At 43.5% G+C, this 24,581-nt stretch overlaps 1 protein-coding gene across 1 annotated transcript in view; it reads right to left on the reverse strand.

Moving 5' to 3' along the window:
* Positions 1–24,581, reverse strand: part of LOC126169519 (synaptic vesicular amine transporter) — an 848,981-nt gene that overhangs the window by 50,809 nt on the left and 773,591 nt on the right. The window contains exons 8-11 of the mRNA XM_049920648.1: positions 18,564–18,665; positions 11,598–11,772; positions 9,784–9,835; positions 1,245–1,428 (exon numbers count right to left, since the gene is read on the reverse strand). Coding sequence (XP_049776605.1) covers positions 1,245–1,428; positions 9,784–9,835; positions 11,598–11,772; positions 18,564–18,665 — 513 coding nt within the window. The remainder of the gene's footprint in view (positions 1–1,244; positions 1,429–9,783; positions 9,836–11,597; positions 11,773–18,563; positions 18,666–24,581) is intronic.

The raw sequence follows: 24,581 nt of genomic DNA on the forward strand, positions 1-24,581 counted from the left end.
AGTGCTCTACTATCTGAGGTACCCAACAACGACTCACGCCCCGTCCTCACAGCTTTATTTCTGGCAATACCTCGTCTCCTACCTTCCAAACTGCACAGGAACTCTCCTGCGAAACTTGCAGAACTAGCACTCCTGGAAGAAAGGATATTGCGGAGTTCGAGTCTCGGTCCGGCACACAGTTTGAATCAGTCAGGAAGTTTCATATCAGCGCACACTCCGCTGCAGAGTGAAAATCTCATTCTGAAAACAAAGGTTACTAACATTCTACATCTTTCTTCTTAATGGCTGCATATTTCCAGCTCCCTGCCACTAGAGAGCTCGAAATTGTAGGGCGTAACATGACAGTGTATAACTATTTATCGTCCATGTTTGACTTCCATATATGGCTACACTCCACACAAATACTTTCAGAAACGACTTCCTGACATTTAAATCTATACTCGATGTTAACAAATTTCTAATCTTCAGAAACGCTTTACTTGGCATTGCCAGTCTACATTTTAAATCCTCTCTTCTTCGACCGTCATCAGTTATTTTGCACCCCTAACAGCAAAACTCATTTACTACTTTCAGTGTCTCATTTCTTAATCTCTTTCCCTCAGCATCAGCCGAAATAATTAGACCACATTCCATTATCCTCGTTTTACTTTTGTTGATGTTCGTCTTATATTCTTTCAAGACACTGTCCATTCCGTGCAACTGCTCTTCCACGTCCTTTGCTGTTTCTGACAGAATTACAATGTCATCGGCGAACCTCAGAATTTTTATTTCTTCTCCATGGGTTTTAATTTCTACTTCGAATTTTTCTTTTGTTTCCTTTACTGCTTGCTCAATATGCAGATTGAATAACCTCGGGGATAGGCTACAACCCTGTCTCACTCCCTTCCCAACCACTGCTTCCCTTTCATGCCCCACAACTCTTATAAATGCCATCTGGTTTCTGTACAAATTGTAAATAGCCTTTCGCTCCCTGTATTTTACCCATGCCACCTTCAGAATTTGAAAGAGAGTATTTCAGTCAACATTGGCAAAAGCTTTCTCAAAGTCTACAAATGCTAGAAACGTAGGTTTGCCTTTCCTTAAAAGGCAAGTAACAGTGTATGAAGAGGCAAATACAGTATCCCCTTAGTCTAGTATCGGGTAAAGAATTCCTCGTATTTACGTGTTATTCACTTTCGAATCCTATAGGCGAGGAGGTCAGCGGTGTCACTCTGCGTCGTGCGCTGCATATCCGCGCTACTCACCAATAGCGAATCCAAGACAGAAGGCGACGTCGCCGATGGCGTAGACGCTGCCGTAGACGGCGGTGTGGCGGATGTCCACGAGGTAGCCCAGCTCTGGCATCATGGAGCTGTCCACCATGCCGATGGCGAATCCCAGCCCAGCGTTCGGCACGATCAGGTGGTTGATGTTGCGCGCCAGAGGGATCTGCAACCCCACAGCACACGCAGTTGTCTTGAACCGAGGTCATGTCTAACAACAGACTTGCATCCAGCCTGAATTTACGTAAGAGGATATTAGAAGAGGAACATAACACAGCCAAACAACCTAGGAAATTTTATCTCAAAAGTCCAAAGTTGTCGCTATCCGTGTAGTATTCTGTACATAGTACCGATTTCAAATATAGTGGCTTTTGGAGCCACTATATCTGTTGACGCAGTTTCACGAGAAAACAGTCCGCCCCGATAGCTGAATGGTCACCGTAGCGGACAGCCCTCTTAAGGGGCCCGGGTTCGATTCTCGGCTGGGTTGGGGATTTTCTCAGCTGAGGGACTGAGTATTGTCTTGTCTCCATCATCATTTCATCCTCATCCGGCGCGCAGGTCGCCCAGTGTGGCGTCGAATGTGATAAGACCTGCACCAAAGCGGCCGGAACTGCCCCGTAAGGGGCCTCCCGGCCAATGACGCCAAACACTGATTTCCATTTTCATGAGAAAACAGCTTGACACAATAATACAAGAAAAATATAAATGTACGGAAGAAGAAAGTACACTCCTGGAAATGGAAAAAAGAACACATTGACACCGGTGTGTCAGACCCACCATACTTGCTCCGGACACTGCGAGAGGGCTGTACAAGCAATGATCACACGCACGGCACAGCGGACACACCAGGAACCGCGGTGTTGGCCGTCGAATGGCGCTAGCTACGCAGCATTTGTGCACCGCCGCCGTCAGTGTCAGCCAGTTTGCCGTGGCATACGGAGCTCCATCGCAGTCTTTAACACTGGTAGCATGCCGCGACAGCGTGGACGTGAACCGTATGTGCAGTTGACGGACTTTGAGCGAGGGCGTATAGTGGGCATGCGGGAGGCCGAGTGGACGTACCGCCGAATTGCTCAACACGTGGGGCGTGAGGTCTCCACAGTACATCGATGTTGTCGCCAGTGGTCGGCGGAAGGTGCACGTGCCCGTCGACCTAGGACCGGACCGCAGCGACGCACGGATGCACGCCAAGACCGTAGGATCCTACGCAGTGCCGTAGGGGACCGCACCGCCAATTCCCAGCAAATTAGGGACACTGTTGCTCCTGGGGTATCGGCGAGGACCATTCGCAACCGTCTCCATGAAGCTGGGCTACGGTCCCGCACACCGTTAGGCCGTCTTCCGCTCACGCCCCAACATCGTGCAGCCCACCTCCAGTGGTGTCGCGACAGGCGTGAATGGAGGGACGAATGGAGACGTGTCGTCTTGAGCGATGAGAGTCGCTTCTGCCTTGGTGCCAATGATGGTCGTATGCGTGTTTGGCGCCGTGCAGGTGAGCGCCACAATCAGGACTGCATACGACCGAGGCACACAGGGCCAACACCCGGCATCATGGTGTGGGGAGCGATCTCCTACACTGGCCGTACACCACTGGTGATCGTCGAGGGGACACTGAATAGTGCACGGTACATCCAAACCGTCATCGAACCCATCGTTCTACCATTCCTAGACCGGCAAGGGAACTTGCTGTTCCAACAGGACAATGCACGTCCGCATGTATCCCGTGCCACCCAACGTGCTCTAGAAGGTGTAAGTCAACTACCCTGGCCAGCAAGATCTCCGGATCTGTCCCCCATTGAGCATGTTTGGGACTGGATGAAGCGTCGTCTCACGCGGTCTGCACGTCCAGCACGAACGCTGGTCCTACTGAGGCGCCAGGTGGAAATGGCATGGCAAGCCGTTCCACAGGACTACATCCAGCATCTCTACGATCGTCTCCATGGGAGAATAGCAGCCTGCATTGCTGCGAAAGGTGGATATACACTGTACTAGTGCCGACATTGTGCATGCTCTGTTTCCTGTGTCTATGTGCCTGTGGTTCTGTCAGTGTGATCATGTGATGTATCTGACCCCAGGAATGTGTCAATAAAGTTTCCCCTTCCTGGGACAATGAATTCACGGTGTTCTTATTTCAATTTCCAGGAGTGTATGATGTACCCCTCCATAGATATCCACTAGTATATCTGGGAACCTATCTCCATAGCAGTAACCTCCTGTTAAGGACAAACCGTCAGGCGCGTTCCTATGAAGTCTCTACATCAGATAGTCTCTTACCACTTACTGAACTCTGACGCTGTCTGCCTCATAGGTATCCAGCCTGGCTATACAGGGTGTTTCAACGTAAACTCTAAGAAAGAAAGAAAGAAAAAGAAAATAATAAGACGCGCCAGGAAGGAATTGTCCGAATGCGACGGAAATAGATAGATGTCATGTACATGTAGAGACGAACAATGATTACAATTTCAGAATAATCACATTATTCGTTGAAGAGAAAGAGCTTCACAAATTGAGCAATTCAATAATTCGTTGGTCAACCTCTCATCCTTAAGCAAGCAGTCAGTTATTCGGCTTGGCATTGATTGACAGTTACGGGATGTCCTTCTGAGGGATGTTGTGCTAAATTATGTCCAACTGGCAGGTTATGCCGTCAAAATGCCGAGATGGTTGGGGGGCCCTGCCCATAATCCTCTAAATGTTCTCAATTAGAGAGAGATTGTAACACCCCGGTTCAGTTTACGGTGATAAAAGCTATAGAAAGAATAATTTAAAATTAAGAATAGAATTTTTAGAGGGGAAAATAGTGTATAATCAGAGTTCGGTAATTGCAGATCAAAATTATAGTATATCAGCAAGTAACTTAACGTCTAAGTACAGCAAAGCCACGGAAGCTCCGTCATGGAGAAGGCAGTGACGTTAAACTCTTGTGATGAAAAACCTATATAAAGGCCTGATCGTCATTATTGACGCTTTTTTTCCTTGATTGTTTCGTTAAAGGGCGGGGAACCCGTGTCAGTCAGCGAGACAATAATTAGACTTGACTTTAACGTGTTAAGATTCACGATAAACTGTTAGAATATTACGGAGATTAAAAGTGATGTAGTGTACGACCTCTGACTGTTGGTAGCAAAGGAGTATTAAGGGGAGTTTAGGACTTTAGTGCTAGATTGGAGCTTTACGGACAAATGGACGACAGAAACTCAAATTATCTGCTGATACGAGTGAATTCAGAGGTACCGGTATTCACATATTAACGTGTGGACTTTTGAAAGTATCGTGCGCCGTTAGTTGCGAATCTGGACGTAGAGCGCGTGCATAACGACATTTGCGGACTATTTAGATTCCTCCAGGCTAGGAATCTTTTAAATAGGCCATCATCCATCACCATCTTAATCCTTGAATATAGAGTGAAAGTGAAATATAATTATACTTATGTGAAATACAATTGTACTTATTTCGTCTACTTAGTACTAATCAGTGAAGGTTTTACGGAACCAAAGCTATTCAGCAGTAAGTCAGCAACATCTAGCGGAAAGTGTAGGCATTAACTAACACGCTAACTGAAGTGAACGTTTACGTGTTTTACGGACTGCTTAATATGAACTTTTGTGACTGTTGGCCGTCCCCACTCCCTCCGAAAGGTGGCGCAGGCTGTCTTATTCATAAAAGGGGAGAGTCGGGCAAATTACTAAATAAAAGCGATATTTACAAGACTCGCAGTAATAGCAAAACACAAGGCCCGCACCTCATCGGAGAGTCGTCGCTGTCACATCGGGAAGGAAAGCCGGAAAACCCACCGACGATACGTTTCTACTAGCAGACGTCAACGTGGAGTACCTAAAAAGGGAACCTCAAGAGAGTTGGGGATGCTTCAAGATCCAGCGACATTGCCGACCAAGGTATGCTCGGAAAGGTCGAAGACAAGCAGTAAAATCTCTCGTGGGCAGGCATTATTTTGCTGGAATATAAGCCCATGATGGTTTGCCATGAAAGGCAACAAAACGGGGCGCAGAATACCATCGACCTACCGCTGTGCTGTAAGGGTGCTGCGGAGGACAGTCAAAAGGGTCCGCCAGTTGTCGGACCGCATGGCTGTCCACAGTCAGATAGGTACCCCACTGCTATTTGGGGCGTCTCCAGACACGTCTTCGGTCTGGAATCTCATTGAATGGAGTTGAATCGTCTTCAGTGACGGGTTCCGCTTCAAACTGAGCCCCAATAATCAGCGAAGACGTCTTTGGAGACGGTGGGACAGCGGTGGGATGACAACCTGACTATCGCCCGTCGTATGGTCCGGTCCGACAATCAGGAATGCTGGTCTGGGGTGCTATTTCATTTCATAGGAGAATCCCTTTTGTTGTCATCCGCGGTACCCTTACAGCACAGCGGTACGTTGACGATATTCTACGCCCCGTTTTCTTGCTCTTCATGGCAAGTCATTCGGGGCTTACGTTCTGGCAAGAAAATGCCGGCCTCCGCACGGCGAGAGATTCTACAGCTTGCCTTCTTTCTTGCCATACTCTGCATTGGCCAGAAATGCCGCTGAATGCCTCCAAAAATGATAACGTTAGGATCATTACGGGCCCATCCCTCCAACCAGCTCGGAATTTTGACGATCCAACAAGCAAATTGGACAGAATTTGGCACGATATACCTCAGGAGGACATCTAACAACTCTGTCAACCAATGCCAAAACGAATAACTCCTCGTATAAAGGCCAGATGTGGGCCTATGAGTTACTGACTTGCAAAATTTGTGAAGAAAAAAATGAAATGGGCGTATGGCATTGTTGGCCGGGAGACCCCATGCGGGGGAGTTCGGCCGCCGTATCGCAAGTCCTTTTTAGTTGCCGCCACTTCGGCGACTTGCGGGTCAATGATGATGAAAATCACACAAAACCCAGTCCCCTGTCGGAAATCGAACCCGGGCCCCCTGCGTGATAGGGGGAAACGCTACCGCTACGCGGACATTTGTGAAGAAATCATCGATTTCGGAAGAACTGGATGATTTGCGAAGAAATTATCTCGTTATTCCGAAATTGTGATAATCTGTTTGTCTGTACATGTACATCTGGTCTGCTGATTTACGTCTCTTTCGGATAATTCGTCCATGGCACGTATTTTTTTTTTTTTTGCCTTACAATGGATTTATATAAAACAAGTGGAGATGATAGATCACGTCACTGGCAATATTTCCTATGACGTCCTTTTGCACTCAATACCTTCTGAGATACTGCGTATGCACTTTATGTTGCCCATAAGCCTGTAATTTGTTTCGTGTGAAAGGGCGTAGGACCAGCAAAATTAAGGTTCTTAACTCGCTTCTAAAATACCTCTCTCCGCTTAGTTACTCTCATTCTTAATGTTTTCTTGTTGAAAATCACTCTGTCTATTTATTGGGGTACGTAGTATGCTGCACACACTGCTAATTCTGTGACATTTCGTCGTCACGTGGCCGGGGATTGATAAAGGACCCCTAGCATTGTCGGGAAGAGTCAGCGAACATGTCTGTAACAGCAGTTGTTCTCCATAACGTGATCTGTCACCCCTAAAGTTCGATGCAACAACTTAGAAACGTCCTTTACAAGCAAATACAAGAGAATGTGGAATTAATTGGAGTGCTGGTAAACTACAATAAAAGGGAACGTATACCATTTTTAAACCACCATATTTATTCGCAATCAGCGCGAATGTCCATGCAAGATCCAAAGTCTCTTGATTACAGTTCACAAAATCAGATAAAATAACGTTCTCACGTCATCCAATAAAATTTACAATAGCTTGCGACCTGCCACTAACTATGATTTAGTTACAAGGCTATCCGGTTTGCGTTGCTCATTCTGTTACAATCGACGGACGCGGAACTGTGAACGAGTCTGTCTGAGCCAATCTTTCTTCGTCAGTGTCCAAAACAACTCAGTTCTTGCGCCTTTAATTGATGTTCGTACAACCTCGTATACGTTCCTGAGCGATCCGCACTTATTCCTATCAACCCGGATATTTTGGACCTTTCACTTAATAATTAAAGTTTTCCTGAGATGGTCATTAATTTCTAAGCTACTCTGTCTACTTTTTTCCCCTGACTGGTTTGATGCGGTCCGCCACGTATTCCTCTCCTGAGCCAACCTCTTCATCTCAGAGTAGCACTGACACCTACGACCTCGGTTATTCATTGGCTGTATTCCAATGTCTCTCTTCCCCTACAGTTTTTAGACTCTACAGCTCTCTCTAGTACGGTGAATGTTAGTCCCTGGTGTCTTCTTGTCCATTTTACTTTCCAACGTTTTCCCTTTTCGCCGATTTCTTATTTCATTACACCGTCTAAGTCTCAGCATCCTTCGATAGCACCGCATCTCAAACGTTCGATTCTCTTGGATTTCAGTTTTCGCACAGTCTATGGTTGACTGCTATACAATGTTGTATTTCAAACTATACTCAGAAATTTCTTCCTGAAATTAAGGCCGATATTCGGTACCAGTAGACGGATTACAAAGGGTGCAAAACAGGGATGTAGCCTTTCGCTCCTACTGTTGAATCTATACATCGAAGAAGCAACGACGGGGATAAAAGGAACGTTCAAGAGTGGGATTAAAATTCGGGGTGAAAGGATGCCAGTGATATGGTTCGCTGTTGACATTGCTATCCTCAGTGAATGTGAAGAAGAATTACAGGAACAGCTGGATCGAGCAAACAATCTAATGAGCACAGATTATGGATTGAGAGTAAATCGAAGAAAGACGAAAGTAATGAGGAGTAGCAGATACGAGAACAGTGAGAAACATAATGTCAGGACTGATGATAACGAAGTAGATGAATTGAAGGAATTCTGCTACATAGGCAGCAAATTCACCCATGACGAAGGAGGAAGGAAGGAGGACACAAAAAGCTGACTAGCACTGACAAAAAGGGCATTCTGGTCTAGAGAAGTCTAGCACTATCAAACATAGGTCTTACTTTGCGGAAGAAATTTCTGGGAATGTAAGCTTGGAACACAGCATCGTATACTAGTGAGATGTGGACTGTGGTGGAAAAGAAGAGAATCGAAGCATTTGGGATGTGGTGCTATAGGAGAACATTGAAAATTAGGGAGACTGATAAAGTAAGAAATGTGGAGGTTCTCCGCAGAGTCGCCGAGGAAAGGAATATATGGAAAGACACGGGCAAGAAATACTAGAGGGAGCTATAGAGAGTAAAAAATGTGGAAGAAGACAGAGATTGGAATACCTGCAGCAAATAATTGAGGACATGAGTTGCAAGTGCTACTCTGAGACAAAAGGCTTAGCACAGGAGAGGAATTTGTTGCGGGCTTCATCAAACCAGTCAGAAGAAAAAAAACTAATGGCAATTTTGATTAGTTTATAAAAAATCTAATTACTGCTTCATGTCATTACTTCCGTCTTTCTTCGGTTTACAAACCGTCTATAATTTTCTTCCATTAGACTGTTCTTTCCCTTCAATAAGTCCTTTAATTCCTTTGTTTTACTGTGGACAGCAGTGTGAACAGAAAATCGTGTCATTGATATCCTTTCACTCTGCGTATTAACCCCAGTCCCGAAACTTTATGTTATTTGCATCATTGCTTCTTCGATGTATATATCGATCATTAAGGGTGAAAGACTGCCTGTATTTCATCCTTTTTAATCAGTCACAGGTTCTTCACTAATTTGGACAGTTATATCGTGGTTTTCAATGACCTCTGTCGTCGTATGGAAAGTAAATAGTAATCGTACCTCCTACAAATGCACTTTAGGTGACCACGTCCATTCAATACAATTACACTGTTTGCAGACGGAGGCAGAGTCTTTCTAGATAATAGAGCTGTAAATTGCCAAGATTGATTTGATCAGGATCTCGATGACCTAATACATCTTGTTTGTCTCTCTCATGGATTTAGGTGCATCGATTCGCAGGAGGCTGTAATGTTGCCCCATTGCTATATTAAGTAACTGTTGTAACTGTTTTGTACCCAAACGTCTTGGCTTATAAATATGGCGAATATATCGGAAACCTAATGAAATAGCTGGATGTTTATATTTAGCGTAATAATGACAGTGATTCAATTTGGAGGCAGTCCTCTGAAGCATCGATTTTTTCATTTGCGAGAACACTAGAGAGTCGTGCGTGTGGCACCTCACCGCGTCTATTACACTGTTGCCAGCTTTTAGCTAGATGACTTTCTTTTATTAAATACGATTGATATTATTTTGTTGGAATAGTTATAATTTACTATGTAATTTATTTTTTTAGCTCCTAAAACTATTTATACGCTATTGCTATTGACCTCTGTGTTCACCGCCTTACACACAACACCAAAAATAAAAGGAGTGATGTCCCTCTTACAGACGTGCTAGAATTTTGATCGTAACTACGACGATGTTACATTGAAAGTCGTATGTTACTTATCGAGGTTTAACGAATATGCTTCTAATAACATGGTGAGTTCAGTTACTACTGCTCAATTAAGAAAGTTAATCACTGTAATTACATATTTTTCTAAAATCACACTGTGGTGAGGTACTTACACACATTAAGCAGATTCCAATTATAATCAGTCCAAGCATCGACGCTAGCCATCTGAAAACACAACGAATATTCACTTCAGAGAGAGAAGAGAAGATATCACATAATTAGATTCATTATAAGTATTAAGTCACCAAAAGGATACATTTATGAGTCAAGAAGCGACTGATCCAACTTCACAGCTGGACAAGTTCGTCATTACAGTCCTCATGAACACAAAAGCGTAAGAATATATTCTGCAGTTTTCTCCCCCCTGTTTACTTTTATGCTGATGTACACCCGAACAGAAGTTCGTCATTATTCAACCGATTACCAGTAACGAATTGTAACATAAATCCTCCTTATAATTATCTGCGTGCACTGGATCATGTCTCATTATAGTTTCACGTGTCACTATACCGAAATAAATAAGTAATTTTATATTTCTTTCATTTGACTGTACAAAGCAGCATCTGCAGTTTCTGCTCGCAACTTATACTGTATATATGCAATAAAAATTTAACAATTTTCTTTCGGAAATATTAGTTTTACTCTGTCTTTCCGTATTTTAATTTTCGCTAACAGTGACTGAAATACGAGGGTAATCCCAAAAGTAAGGTTTCCTGTTTTTTGAAAGTGCATAGACCTGTTTATTTCTAGAATAGTTTACATCAGTTTACAGCTTGAACATTTAGCTATTTTTCGACATAATCACCATTTCTGTCGATGCATTTTTGTAGACGCCGTGGGAGTTTTGTATGCCCATGTCATACCAGCGCGCCGCCATGCTGTTCAGAATGTTATGAACCTCTTCTTTCACCTCGTCGTCGGAGCTGAATCGCTGGGACCACAATTAACGCTGATAGGTGCTATGAGACTCTGAAAAAACTCAAACGGGCAATTCAGAACCGGAGAAGAGGAATGTTGAGAAAGGGCGTACACATTCTCTATGACAACGCTCGCCCACACATCACTCGGCAAACTGTTGCTCTCCTGCAACAGCTTCAGTGGAACATAATCACCCACCCACCCTGTAGTTCTGACGTGGCGCCCATTGACTATCACCTGTTCCGTAAGTTAAAAGAACATTTAGCCGGAAAGCGATTCAGCTCCGACGACGAGGTGAAAGAAGAGGTTCATAACTTTCTGAAGAGCATGGCGGCGAGCTGGTATGACATGGACATACAAAAACTGCCCCAGCGTCAACAAAAATGCATCGACAGAAATGGTGATTATGTCGAAAAATAGCTGAATGTTCAAGCTGAACTGATGTAAACCATTGTAGAAATAAACAGGTCTATGTACTTATAAAAATAGGATACCTTTCTTTTGGGTTTACCCTCGTATTATGCAGTTAAGATACTAATTTGGGAAGTTGCGCTATGGAAAGATACTAAACTGATGTATCATGTAACGAATAGGCAGCATGTTAAAAAGAATGGGTGAAGAAGCTTTTCGAATTCGATGCTCTAGAAAAAAGGTTAAATATATTTTTTTCACAAAGTATGAAATGGAAACTGTGTGTAAACAATAGCGAGGAAAGAAGTGTGTGGGAAACTTTTATAAGGAGACGGAACAGATTAGTGGGACATCTAATAGGCATCCAGGAAAATCGCTGGAAAGAGTGGTAGAGGGGACAAATTGTAGGGTCACACAAAGACTACATACACGAAAACAGATTTGATTACACGTTGTGTGTAACAGTTACATAGAGATGAAAATATTATCTAAAGGCAAAAGCAGATGGAGGATGAAACCAAACTAGTGGAAAGACTGATTAGCTCTAAGAAACAGAGCAGTGGTAGGTAGCTGAGCGGCGGGTGTGGCTGACACTGACCGTCCCATGCGGTGTCCGAGCGGTCCAAACAGGTTGGTGCCCACCAAGTAGGAGATAGACGCTGGCAGGAAGGTGACACCCTGCTTCCAGCGGCCGGCCCCCATCGTGTCCATCATCCAGATCGGCAGCGACGGTTCCAGCATTGCGATACCCATGTTGGCGAACGTGATGGCTCCTGTCACAACCAAGTACAGACTCAAAAATGGTTCAAATGGCTCTGAGCACTATGGGACTTAACATCTGAGGTCATCAGTCCCCTAGAATTTAGAACTACTTAAACCTAACTAACCTAAGGACATCATACACATCCATGCCCGAGGCAGGATTCGAACCTGCGACCGTAGCGGTCACGCGGTTCCAGACTGAAGCGCATATAACCGCACGGCCACACCGGCCGGCAGTACAGACTCATCAGGTGCCTGTCACCTACAATCTCTGCATTACTACTTGTCAAGTTACGGTCTTTACAACTAAAGACATATTTCAAGCTTACACTACTGGTCATTAAAACTGCTACACCACGAATATGAGGTGCTACAGACGCGAAATTTAACCGACAGGAAGAATATGCTGTGATATGCAAATGATTAGCTTTTCAGAGCATTCACACAAAGTTGGCGCCGGTGGTGACACCTACAACGTGCTGACGTGAGGAAAGTTTCTAAGCGATTTCTCATACACAAACAGCAGTTGACCGGCGTTGCCTGGTGAAACATTTTTGAGATGCCTCGTGTAAGGAGGAGAAATGCGTACCATGACGTTTCCGACTTTGATAAAGGTCGGATTGTAGCCTGTCGCGATTGCGGTTTACCGTATCACGACATTGCTGCTCGCGTTGGTCGAGATCCATTGACTGTTAGCAGAATATGGAATCGGTCGGTTCAGGACCGTAATACGGAACGCCGTGCTGGATCCCAGCGGCCTCGTATCACTAGCAGTCTAGGTGGCAGGCATCTTATCTGCATGGCTGTAACGGATCGTGCAGCCACGTCTCGATCCCTGAGTCAACAGATGGGGACGTCTGCAAGGCAACAACCATCTGCACGAACAGTTCGACGACGTTTGCAGCAGCATGGACTATCAGCTCGGAGACCGTGACCGCGGTTACCCTTGACGCTGCATCATAGACAGGTATACTCAACGACGAACCTGGTTGCACGAATGGCAAAACATCATTTTTTCGGATGAATCCAGGTTCTGTTTACAGCATCATGATGGTCGCAACCGTGTTTGGTGACATCGCGGTGAACGCAGATTGGAAGCGTGTATTTGTCATCGCCATACTGGCGTATCACCCACCATGATGGTATTGGGTGCCATTGATTATGCGTCTCCTTCAGCTCTTATTCGCACTGACGGCACTTTGAACATTGGACGTTACATTTCAGATGTGTTACGACCCGTGGTTCTACCCTTCATTCGATCCCTGCGAAACCCTACATTTCAAAAGGATAATGCACGACCGCATGTTAAAGGTCCTGTACGGGCCTTTCTGGATACTGAAAATGTTCGACTGCTGCCCTGGCCAGCACATTCTCCAGATCTGTCACCAATTGTGAACGTCTGGTCAATGGTGGCCGAGCAAGTGGCTCGTCACAATACGCCAGTCACTACGCTCGATGAACTGTAGTATCGTGTTGAAGCTGCATGGGCAGCTGTACCTGTACACGCCATCCAAGCTCTATTTGAGTCAATGCCGAGGCGTATCAAGGCCGTTATTACGGCCAGAGGTGGTTGTTCTGGGTACTGATTTCTCAGGATCTATGCACCCAAATTGCGTGAAAATGTAATCATATGTCAGTTCTAGTATAATATATTTGTCCAATGAATAACCGTTTATCATCTGCATTTCTTCTTAGTGTAACAATTTTAATGGCCAGTAGTGTGTTTTTGCTGCTCACAGCGACATCAATGATTCGTCTTTACTCTCTCGATTAGAACAGCTTCCCCGGTCTTGGGAATATTTCTTTATTGTGCACTACTAGGCGTAGCTAAACCTTCAGTCCCCTTTATAACTTCGCAGTGAAACTACTCTTAAAAGGGCAGCGATGTAAGGACAGCATGGTAGGACACTGAGAAAAAAATTATGACTTTCGCAGAACGCACTCGCATCCTGCACATTCTGAGGTATCAGTTCAACTCCGCAACATGTAATGGATATTCACTAGTGACGCGCACTCACAGACATTAGTCATCAATTATCAAAATTACATTTTCGTTCCCCTCTATTTTCCTAGCAACTGAAAACGCCACATCTGCTTAAAGTACAAAAGCTTCCCATAGAGTTCCAACTTCAGTTTAAGAATTCTGTACCTCAACTGGGAAAAATGGAACCCTCATAGAACTATTATGTTGTCCGCCTGCCTGCCTGTCCCGCTGTTAAGAGCCGTTTTTCTCAGGAACGGTTGAGGTATAAAAATTCACATCAAGTATTAAGGTCGACGGTCTCTTGGCGGTGTACGGAACGTAAGCGTGTAAGGCAATGCAAATGAAAGATACGGTCATTTGTGTCACATATTGTAATACTCTCAACCTCACTCACCAAAACCAATACTACGTTGGTTATAGTTGAGGGGGAGGAGATTAGTGTTCAACGTCCCGTCGACAATGAGCTCGGATTACGAAAGAGTGGGGAAGGAAATCGGCCATGTCCTTTCAAAGGAACCATCCCGGCGTTTGCCTGAAGCGATTTAGGGAAACCACAGGAAACCCATATCGGATTGGCCGGACGCGCGTTTGAACCATGGTGGTCCCCCTGAATGCTAGTCCAGTGTACTAACCACTGCGCCACCTCGACCTACCGTTCACTTAGAATAATAAAATTTGGCAAGAAGGAAGGTTTCACAAGTGAAGGAAAATTATTAAATATATAATCGTATCACAAAAAATATTTTCTGCCATTCGTTATTCGTCTGTTTGTACCTCTGCCTATCAGTTAAGACTCCTTTTTCTCAGGACCATTTAGAATTATCAAGTTAAAATGTATGCCGCCTACTAAGGTCTGCGCTCTCTTAGTGGTGTAAAAATTTAAGCCTTTAAGTCAATGCAATCAGAAGATAAGGCCATATATTTGGATACCCCCAAAACTTACTCATGAAAAAGTATCGACGAACTATCTGCAGATCGGGCCCGTCATATCGGCACACGCACATGCGCGCCTGTCTAGCGGTAAAGCGCTTGCCTGGAAATCGAGAGTTCGCGTGATCGAGTCACAGTCGGAGCACAGATATTTCCAGTCTGTGTTCAATCCAGCTTTCACTTCTCAACGATTTGAGGAATCGCCAGGAACAAGACGCATTTCGTATTCAACGTTAAACTACAGGTCCTCTTTCTCCGATTGGAAAACTGGGGTAGATTAGGGACACGCAAGTCACCAAAGTGGCGTCCAATAGAAAAATTGCGCCATGCCATTGAGCCAGAGTAAATCATCATTACTGTTATTATTATAATCATTATTCAGTATATACATAATTAGGTTTGCAAGGAATTTTCAGAACGCCTGTCGCATTCACACTTTTCCAGTTTTTTTCCGTTTTTTAAATTTTTTTTCGCCCTAATAACCAATATCACTAAAAATGCAACGCGAATATTCCTAATTGCTAGGAAAATAGTATGCATAAGTTTGATACAAGCTACACTCTCTCAGTTAAGTTATTATAGCAAGACAGTCGACATGTGGTAAAGTGCGATGTTATTGATAATCTAATGTAATGACCACAAGTTATAATTTTTGCTAATCTAGAGAAGGTGTATAAAGAGATCTGTGTCAGAGGCATGCAACTACCGTCGCCGTCACACCTGAATGGAAGACCTTGCCGAGGACCCGAGAAAACTCTGGCCCTAGGTAAAATCATTAAGCGGATCGGAGGCTTGTATTCAGTCACTCGTCTACCAGTCTGGTGTGAGAACATAAAACAGCAAAGAAAAAGGTGAAGTTTTAAATACTGAGTTTAAAGAAATCGATCATTCAAGACGATCATACAGATATACCATTGTTTGTTATTCGCAAAGCCAATTGTTTAGAGGACGTAGACATAGGCATCACTGTCATTGAGAAGCAGCTGAGGACAAGTAAGACGCCAGATTCGGATGGAACTCCAATTCGCTTTTACTCTGCAGCATGGCAGCCTTACTTAGGTTGTACTTATCGAAAATCTATCGCTCATTGCGAAGTCCGAAGCAAGTGGTAAGAGATGCGGGTGACTCCTGTACATAGGTTTAAATGGTTCAAATGGCTCTGAGCACTATGGGACTCAACATCTTAGGTCATAAGTCCCCTAGAACTTAGAACCACTTAAACCTATCTAACCTAAGGACATCACACACACCCATGCCCGAGGCAGGATTGGAACCTGCGACCGTAGCAGTCCCGCGGTTCCGGACTGCAGCGCCAGAACCGCTAGACCACCGCGGCCGGCCCCTGTACATAGGAAAGATAAAGTAACGGACCCGCAAAATTGCAGACCATTATACTTAACATAGGTTTTCTGCAGAATTCTTGAGAGTATTATAAGTCTGAATATAATAAATTTTCGTTAGACAAAAAGAAAAAGCTCGTTTACACAGATCATAACATATTTAGAAAGCATCACTCGTGCGAAACTCCGCTTGCTCTTTTCTCGCGCCATGTCCTGCGAATCATGTAGGAAGAGGAACAGGCAGATTTCATATTTCTAGAATTCCGGAAAACATTTGACAGAGTGATCCACTGCAGACTGTTGAAGTTCTGAGCGTAGGCAATGTGTTCTCAGATATTTGAGGGGCTCGAAGACTTAAATAACAAATCCCAGTTGGTTGGCCTCGATGGCGAGTATTCACTGGAGGCAAGCGTATCGGATGGAGCGTCCCAGCGAAATGTGATAACTCCGTTCTCTCTCTCTATATATGATAAGCAGCAATCTTCGACAAATTATTGATGTCACTGTAGTGTCGTCTTCGAGTGAACGGTGCAAGAGTATAAGGTTAATTGGACAGAACTTATACGAGGGTTATCCAGAAAGTAAGTTCCGATCCGTCGCTAAATGGAAACCACTATTAAAATCAGAAACATTTTATTTTCAAGAGTTAGCTACACTTTTCAGATACTTCTCTACATAGTCGCCGCTCCGACGTAGACATTTGTCGGAGAGTTATACCAAAAGTTCCAACACCAGCGTCATAGAAGGCAGCCGCCTGTGCTTCCCGATAATTCTCTATGCTGGTGTATAGCGCGTAGCCTGCGCCCAAGTGTTATCTTTGTATCCAGCGTTTCATGTGAACAGAGATGATATTGAGGACGAGCCAATTAGGGCTGTGTTGTGGGTGATCGAACGCTTCCCATCGAAAAGGCTGCAGGAGCGTCTTCAATGCCCCTGCAGAGTGCGGCTAAGAATTATCATGAAGAAGGAAGTGCGTGGCAGTTGTGTTAGGCGGGCTGCATTCATTAAGGCGAATCCTCTCAGCGGGTCTACCTACCTGGCGGGAGACATCGTTGTTCCAGGCACATTAACTCGCTCACAGCTGAAAAGAGAGCCTTGATACGATCGACGGCCATACTAGAGACACTGCCGAAAACGTCTGTGAAAAGCCTCGTCGGATTTTCACAGTGGTTTCCATTTCACGACCGATCGGAACTTACTTTCTGGACAACCCTCGTATTTCGGTTGATGAATGGCAGCTTGATTTAAATGTAGAAAATATATGTTAAAGCAGATGAATAGGAGAAACAATCCTTTGACGTCCGAATACAGAATTAGTAGTGTGCTGTTTGACACAGTCATATCGCTTAAGTATCTAGGCAATCGATATGAAATGGAACGAGTGTGTCAGGTCGGTTGTGTGGAATCGAATGGTAAACTTCGGTTTACTTGAAGAATTTGAGGAGAAAGTGGCTGATCTGAAGAGGAAACTTTGTATAGAACGTAGTACGATCCATTTTTTTGCTCGAGTGTTTGCCGTCCCTACCAAGTCGGACTGAAGTAATACATTGAAGCAGTTCAGAGGCTTAAAATTACAAAATTACCAAATATGCAGAAACTAGTCGCAAAATCATGTTTTATTTATTCACTTTTGCAAATCGATTTCAACTGATTAACAGCCATCATCGGTGCTTTCAATCAACATGTGCCCTAAGTAGTATTACCTTCTTAAGCAGAGATCAAACATGAAGTGAGACATAGAGAATTGACTAGGACAACATGTCAATGTATCACTTCATGTTTGACCTCTGCGGCTGCCTGCAGTACGATTCTGTCCTTGACAACATAAATTTCGCTTAAGGACCGAGAAGACTAAGAATAGACAAATTTGGGCTCGTACGCAGGAATGTAGATAGCCGTTTTTCCCTTATTTGCGAGTAGAACAGGGAAGGGAATGACTATTAGAAGCGCAAGGTATCCCCTGCAATACGCCTTACGGTGGCTCGACAGGTATCTATGTTGGTGCAGATGTAGAAACGATTTCTATTCTAACTAGAGCAGCAGAGCAGTAAGTGTCAACAAAACCGACACTGCCAGATTCACCAAATCACATTTGCTTACCGGACAAACATCCCCGCACTAGCTGCTGATTGGCTGTCGTTTTGAGGCCGTAAAACCACAACGGTAGATTTTTGTTATTTTGAAATTCTTGTTCGATTCGAGATCTCCTATTCTGTTCTGAGCTTATTGTTCAAAAATGTGTGTGAATCCCTAAGAGACCAAACTGCTGAGGTCATCGGTCCCTAGACTTACACATTACTTAAACTAACTTAAGGCTAAGGACAACATTCACACCCATGCCCGAGGGAGGACTCGAACCTCCGGCGGGAGGGGCTGCACGGTAAGTGACACGGCGTCTCTAACCGCGCGGCCATTCCGTCCGACTCTGATCTTATTATCGGACTCTTTCCTCCATCCTTTTCATTCCATAAGAAAAAGAAAAAAAACTATATGGAAGGGAACAGAGAAATATATAATGTTGATAAGAAGTGCAGCGTGTTGTGCTCACCTGCAGCAATGATGATGTACGGGTCCATGACGAGAGCCTTGAGCGATGGAGGGTCAGAGTCCTGGCGCACCACACCCGGTTGAAGCATCAGCAACTGCAGCACTGCCGGCATAGATGTGTTTCATATTTCTCAGTCTTGGTGTAAAAGCTTCACAAGAACAACAAATTGCATGTCCACATTCCACATGTGTACCGGTACGTCAGAGTACCAGGAAAGATATACACTATTGGCCATTAAAATTGCTACACCACGAAGATGATGTGCTACAGACGTGAAATTTAACCGACAGGAAGAAGATGCTGTGATATGCAAATGATTAGCTTTTCAGAGCATTCACACAGGGTTGGCGTCGGTGGCGACACCTACAACGCGCTGACGTGAGGAAAGTTTCTAAGCGATTTCTCATACACAAACAGCAGTTGACCGGCGTTGCCTGGAGAAACGTTGTTGTGATGCCTCGTGTAAGGAGGAGAAATGCGTACCATCACGTTTCCGACTTTGATAAATATCGGATTGTAGCCTATCGCGAATGCGGTTTATCGTATCGCGACATAGCTGCTCGCGTTGGTCGAGATCCAATGACTGTTAGCAGAATATGGAATCGGTGGATTCAGGAGGGTAAGACGGAACGCCGTGCTGGATCCCAATGGCCTAGTATCACTAGCAGTCGAGATGACAGGCATCTTATCCGCATGGCTGTAACGGATCGTGCAACCACGTCTCGATCCCTGAGTCAACAGATGGGGACGTTTGCAAGACAACAACCATCTGCACGAACAGTTCGACGACGTTTGCAGCAGCATGGACTACCAGCTCGGAGACCATGGCTGCGGTTACCATTGACGCTGCATCACCGACAGGAGCACCTGCGATGGTGTACTCAACGACGAACCTGGGTGCACGAATGGCAAAACATCATTTTTTAGGATGAATCCAGGTTCTGTTTACAGCATCATGATGGTCGCATCCGTGTTTGGCGACATCGCGGTGAACTCACATTGGAAGCGTGTATACGTCACAGCCATACTGGCGTATCACCCGGCATAATGGTTTGGGGTGTCATTGGTTACACGTCTCGGTCACCTCTTGTTCGCACTGACGGCACTTTGAACAGTGGACGTTACATTTCAGATGTGTTACGACCCGTGGTTCTACCCCTCATTCGATCCCTGCGAAACCCTACATTTCAGCAGGATAATGCACGACCGCATGTTGCAGGTCCTGTACGGGCCTTTCTGGATACAGAAAATGTTCGACTGCTGCCCTGGCCAGCACATTCTCCACAACTCTCACCAATTGAAAACGTCTGGTCAATGGTGGCCGAGCAATAGGCTCGTCACAATACGCCAGTCACTACTCTTGATGAACTGTGGTATCATGTTGAAGCTGCATGGGTAGCTGTACCTGTACACGCCATTCAAGCTCTGTTTGACTCAATGCCCAGGCGTATCAAGACCATTATTACGGCCAGAGGTAGTTGTTGTGGGTACTGATTTCTCAGGATCTATGCACCCAAATTGCGTGAAAATGTAATCACATGTCAGTTCTAGTATAATATATTTGTCCAATGAATACCCGTTTATCATTTGCATTTCTTCTTGGTGTAGCAATTTTAATGTCCAGTAATGTATGAATACGCACTCTGCTTCTTTCGCATGTCATTTTGCACCTGCATTGAGGGACTGACGTCATGTCCTGAACGTAGTACAACTGCACAGGTTTTTATAGGTTGTTGAATTTTCTCGTCTTCAGTGGAGCCTGAAGAGTTGTCGCACCAATTCTTTGATTGTAAGGCACGTAAATTCGTATAAAGCAATGCTATCCGAAAACCTTCGTTACCCTGTGTTTTACAACCCAAACACAACCGAAGAGGGGAAAATTCAGAACTATTGGTTCTTTACAAGGGGCGATCACAATGATTTAACGAACACCTCAAAAAACAAGAAACAGATGAAGCATGGGCCATGAAACAAGAACTCCGCATTTTCACTCTTTAATGTTATGTTATTCCCAACGGTGAGTGACTAATCAGCAATCTTGTTTAGGGAAGTCTGAATTTTGGGTGTTCAAGAAAGTTTCTCCTCGAAAATCACCTTGCAGTGCCATGGGACACTATGGGCATCTTCTACGGGCTTACCGTGAAGAAAAGCTGCGCTCGTCCTTGGGTCTCCTCTGTTAACCTTAACTGGTAGGCTGCGTTTTTAGTTATAGCATTGTTTGCTCGCGAGTGAGCCTACAGCCTCTATATCATCAGAAGCACTTTGTCATCCTAGATAAAACCCTCCTCCAGACTCTTACACGCATTATGGTCTTCAGCCATCCAAGTTTTCCCATTTCAACCGCCCACTTTCAATTGCGTAGTACGCTTGACCTAATGTGACGTGCATTCCAGTTGTGTGGCATGCATTTCAGTGCTCCAGAATCCATAATGCAGTCCATTAGTATTTGGTGAGTGCCGCTTGACAAGTGTTGGCCAGTAGCATTATTTAAATAAAGTGATAGCTGTAAGCAGATAATGTGTACATTTATTGTCTCATTCTTGACTACAGTCATTGAACTTTTTGGCTCTCTTGTTATAAAGCATATTAGTTGTATTTTCTCAAAGGAATTTTATGTTGTATTCGCCCCTCACTCTAACGCGTTATGAATATTTTGTTGGGGATTGGCTTCATTGTAAGCGTATAAAACTGTATCATTTACATATAAAAGTTAGACAAGTGTACTATCATTGCGCAGTTCGTAGTGAAATTAAATTTTTAACTCTCGTAACATTAATTCTGTGTGCAATTTAAAAATGGCTGATTGCACGTAAAACTCTTGTCTAGCTTTTCTGCTAATCAGTATGGTCCCAGTCGAGTTCTTCCAAATGTAATAGTGCATTACTACCTACAGAGATATCCCACTGCATGAAAATGGACAACCCCGCCTTCCACGACACTCAGCAGTTTGTTCCTGTTTATCTTATCAAAAAACTTTTGGTGTCTACAAATGAAGCATTTGTTTTTCACTGTCAGATGTATTCTCTACTTTCCGCAGTGATTTGATAGACAGTAAACAAGAACGCCACTTTGTGAAACACATTTACTATTTGCGAAATAGCGGACCTGTTGTGGTTTTTAACTTTGTATTTATTTCACAGGCTCCATCCACAATGCTAATATATCTATAATGACCATACGGATTTTATTACTTTTCTTAAATATTATTAACTTGTCACACATATTCAGAGGCGTTGTTAATGACAACACGAGTCAGTGCTGAAATGTTTATAAACAAATACACTGTAACTAGTCAGAGCTCAAGCAATGTTTCATTTTTCGCTTTCTATTTTCCCCTAAAATGCTGTGTATGAAGCCGATCACTCAGGTCTCTTGCAAGAACTGCGTTCAAACTGCACTATCTCATTACGAACGAGAGAAAGACAAAGTCGCTTGGGCAGTTGATGAATTCTATGACAAATTTGTATATAACAATATCAGTAATAAATGTGTGGATTGCTGTTTCTGCAGCTTTATATCTGTCTTCAGAAACCTCAAGGCAAATTAGAACCAAAAATTAAGAAAGAAAGATCTATGTGTTTGTTAAATCTTGTAATCGACGTACCAAAATCTGGAACAATGGAAGAAAATAATTTTCGATGGTACTTATGAAACGTCTTCTTACCAGTTTAAGCAAATAATTAATTGCTTTTGTTGAACTCTTGGTCTGGACGTAACATCACATCTGTCCTTAGGAGGACGACGAAAACATTCAGCTTGTCGATACAGAAATTTTTAGACACTCTAAAGCACTTTTCATTGTACAGTAAAATTTCTTACAGCTCTTTGTTATTTCAGGTTTATCAACGGAATGATGTCGTTCAATTTCAATCGTCTGTGCAATGTCAGTCTGCATCAGCAGGTTTTACGAATTTGATCAAGTATGCCTGGTACGCAGCACAATATGCAGAACAACACCCACATCCATTTCTTACTCCATCCCAATTTCATCTAAATAAAACCGTGATTTGCCTAAATGTATTAATTTTTCTTTTATCAGGTGTGTCTATTGCAAAGAAAATTTACGTTTTTCTCATCCAATACAAACTTCACATTTTGGGACGAGTATTGGAAAAAATCAAGGAAATGTTTCATTATCAATAAAATATACATTTTCACAAAATTATGATAAGAACTGTGGTACAGAAATTGTTATAGAGTGTTTCATGTCAACATATTAAAGTCTATAATGTAACATCATACACTACCTTGATTTTCTTTCCTCTGTTAGTCAGCTGTGTAACAATTACGTCAGCAACAGTTCATCTGACGATATTAACGGTAAGTTATTCGAAAAAAATAATGATCTGAGACATTTTTTGTGTGGTTTAAGTGCTTAAAATTCGTGTGTGTGCACTTCGGGCTTCGCGCTAGGCGGCGCTATAACTGTTATGACGGTTGCGTTCGCTTATTTGGTGATTCGTGCGCTACGCAAGAAGGGCTATACAAACCGCTGTTATAAGCAATTCTTCGTATGGCAATAATGAATACTTTAACATTTTTTAAAAATACCTGCAGTCCGTCTTACCAGTTAAAATTTTGGCTGTGCATTTCTTTTGGTGTATTCTTCCTAAGAGAAAAATTTCAGATTAGGTTTTGACATGTCAGATTGGGCCATTACCTGGTTAGATACAGGTACACAGCTTAAAGACAAAGTATATATGTAGGAACTAAAATCTTCATACATCTGTACCACGTGCCGCAAATACAAAAGGTTTCAAAAACATTCATTAGACTTAAGAAGACTGTCTTTCACATGATAGTAGAAACTTTGGGTGGATTTTAACATACACGACGAAATTAAAAGCCAGATGAAAATTATTGTTTCATAGAGTTGCTGGCAGGTCTCCCTCCGGTGCTGCAAGCGCGCTTGATCATTCAGTTACAGGAATCACGTACCTGGATATACTAAAGAGCCAGGTTTTTGCACAATAATGAAGACATGTCGAAAATTTCATTTTTCATCAGGACCGAGAGCTACCACACTTACAGCTGTATGTAGGAGCATTTCTTAAACATGGCGAGTCTCAAAGATGGATCGGCCACAAGAGACGTAGGGATCTCACATTGCACCGTTGGCGTTTGAGGTCACTTGATCTCACGGTACGCGTAATTTTTTCTTTTTTGTGGAGGCTATCTGCCTCTCCTACCAACAACTCTCGGTGAAGGCAGTAACTTCAACAAAGCTTGGAAAAGTGTGGGCAGTTTTGATAATCTCCTGGATCATTGTAATGAGTCTGGGGACATTGTGCATTTATGAAAGGTAAATGAAAAACTTGATCCAAAACGCATTTATAGGCAGCAACATAAGATTATATGTGCATGCACATCCTTCCGACAATCGTATCTTTTTCGATGTCTTCACATTTTTCCTGCAGCCATTTCGTCTTAGCTTCCCTGCACTTCCTATTTATTTCATTCCTCAGCGACTTGTATTTCTGTATTCCTGATTTTCCCGGAACATGTTTGTACTTCCTCCTTTCATCAATCAACTGAAGTATTTCTTCTGTTACCCATGGTTTCTTCGCAGCTACCTTCTTTGTACCTATGTTTTCCTTCCCAACTTCTGTGATGGCCCTTTTTAGAGATGTCCATTCCTCTTCAACTGTACTGCCTACTGCGCTATTCCTTATTGCTTTATCTATAGCGTTAGAGAACTTCAAACGTATCTCGTCATTCCTTAGTACTTCCGTATCCCACTTCTTTGCGTATTGATTCTTCCTGACTAATGTCTTGAACTTCAGCCTACTCTTCATCACTACTATATTGTGATGTGAGTCTATATCTGCTCCTGGGTACGCCTTACAATCCAGTATCTGATTTCGGAATCCCTGTCTGACCATGATGTAATCTAATTGAAATCTTCCCGTATCTCCCGGCCTTTTCCAAGTATACCTCCTCCTCTTGTGATTCTTGAACAGGGTATTCGCTATTACTAGCTGAAACTTGTTACAGAACTCAATTAGTCTTTCTCCTCTT

The sequence above is a fragment of the Schistocerca cancellata genome, chromosome 1 (genome assembly GCF_023864275.1).
Source record: "Schistocerca cancellata isolate TAMUIC-IGC-003103 chromosome 1, iqSchCanc2.1, whole genome shotgun sequence".
Lineage (NCBI taxonomy): Eukaryota > Metazoa > Arthropoda > Insecta > Orthoptera > Acrididae > Schistocerca > Schistocerca cancellata.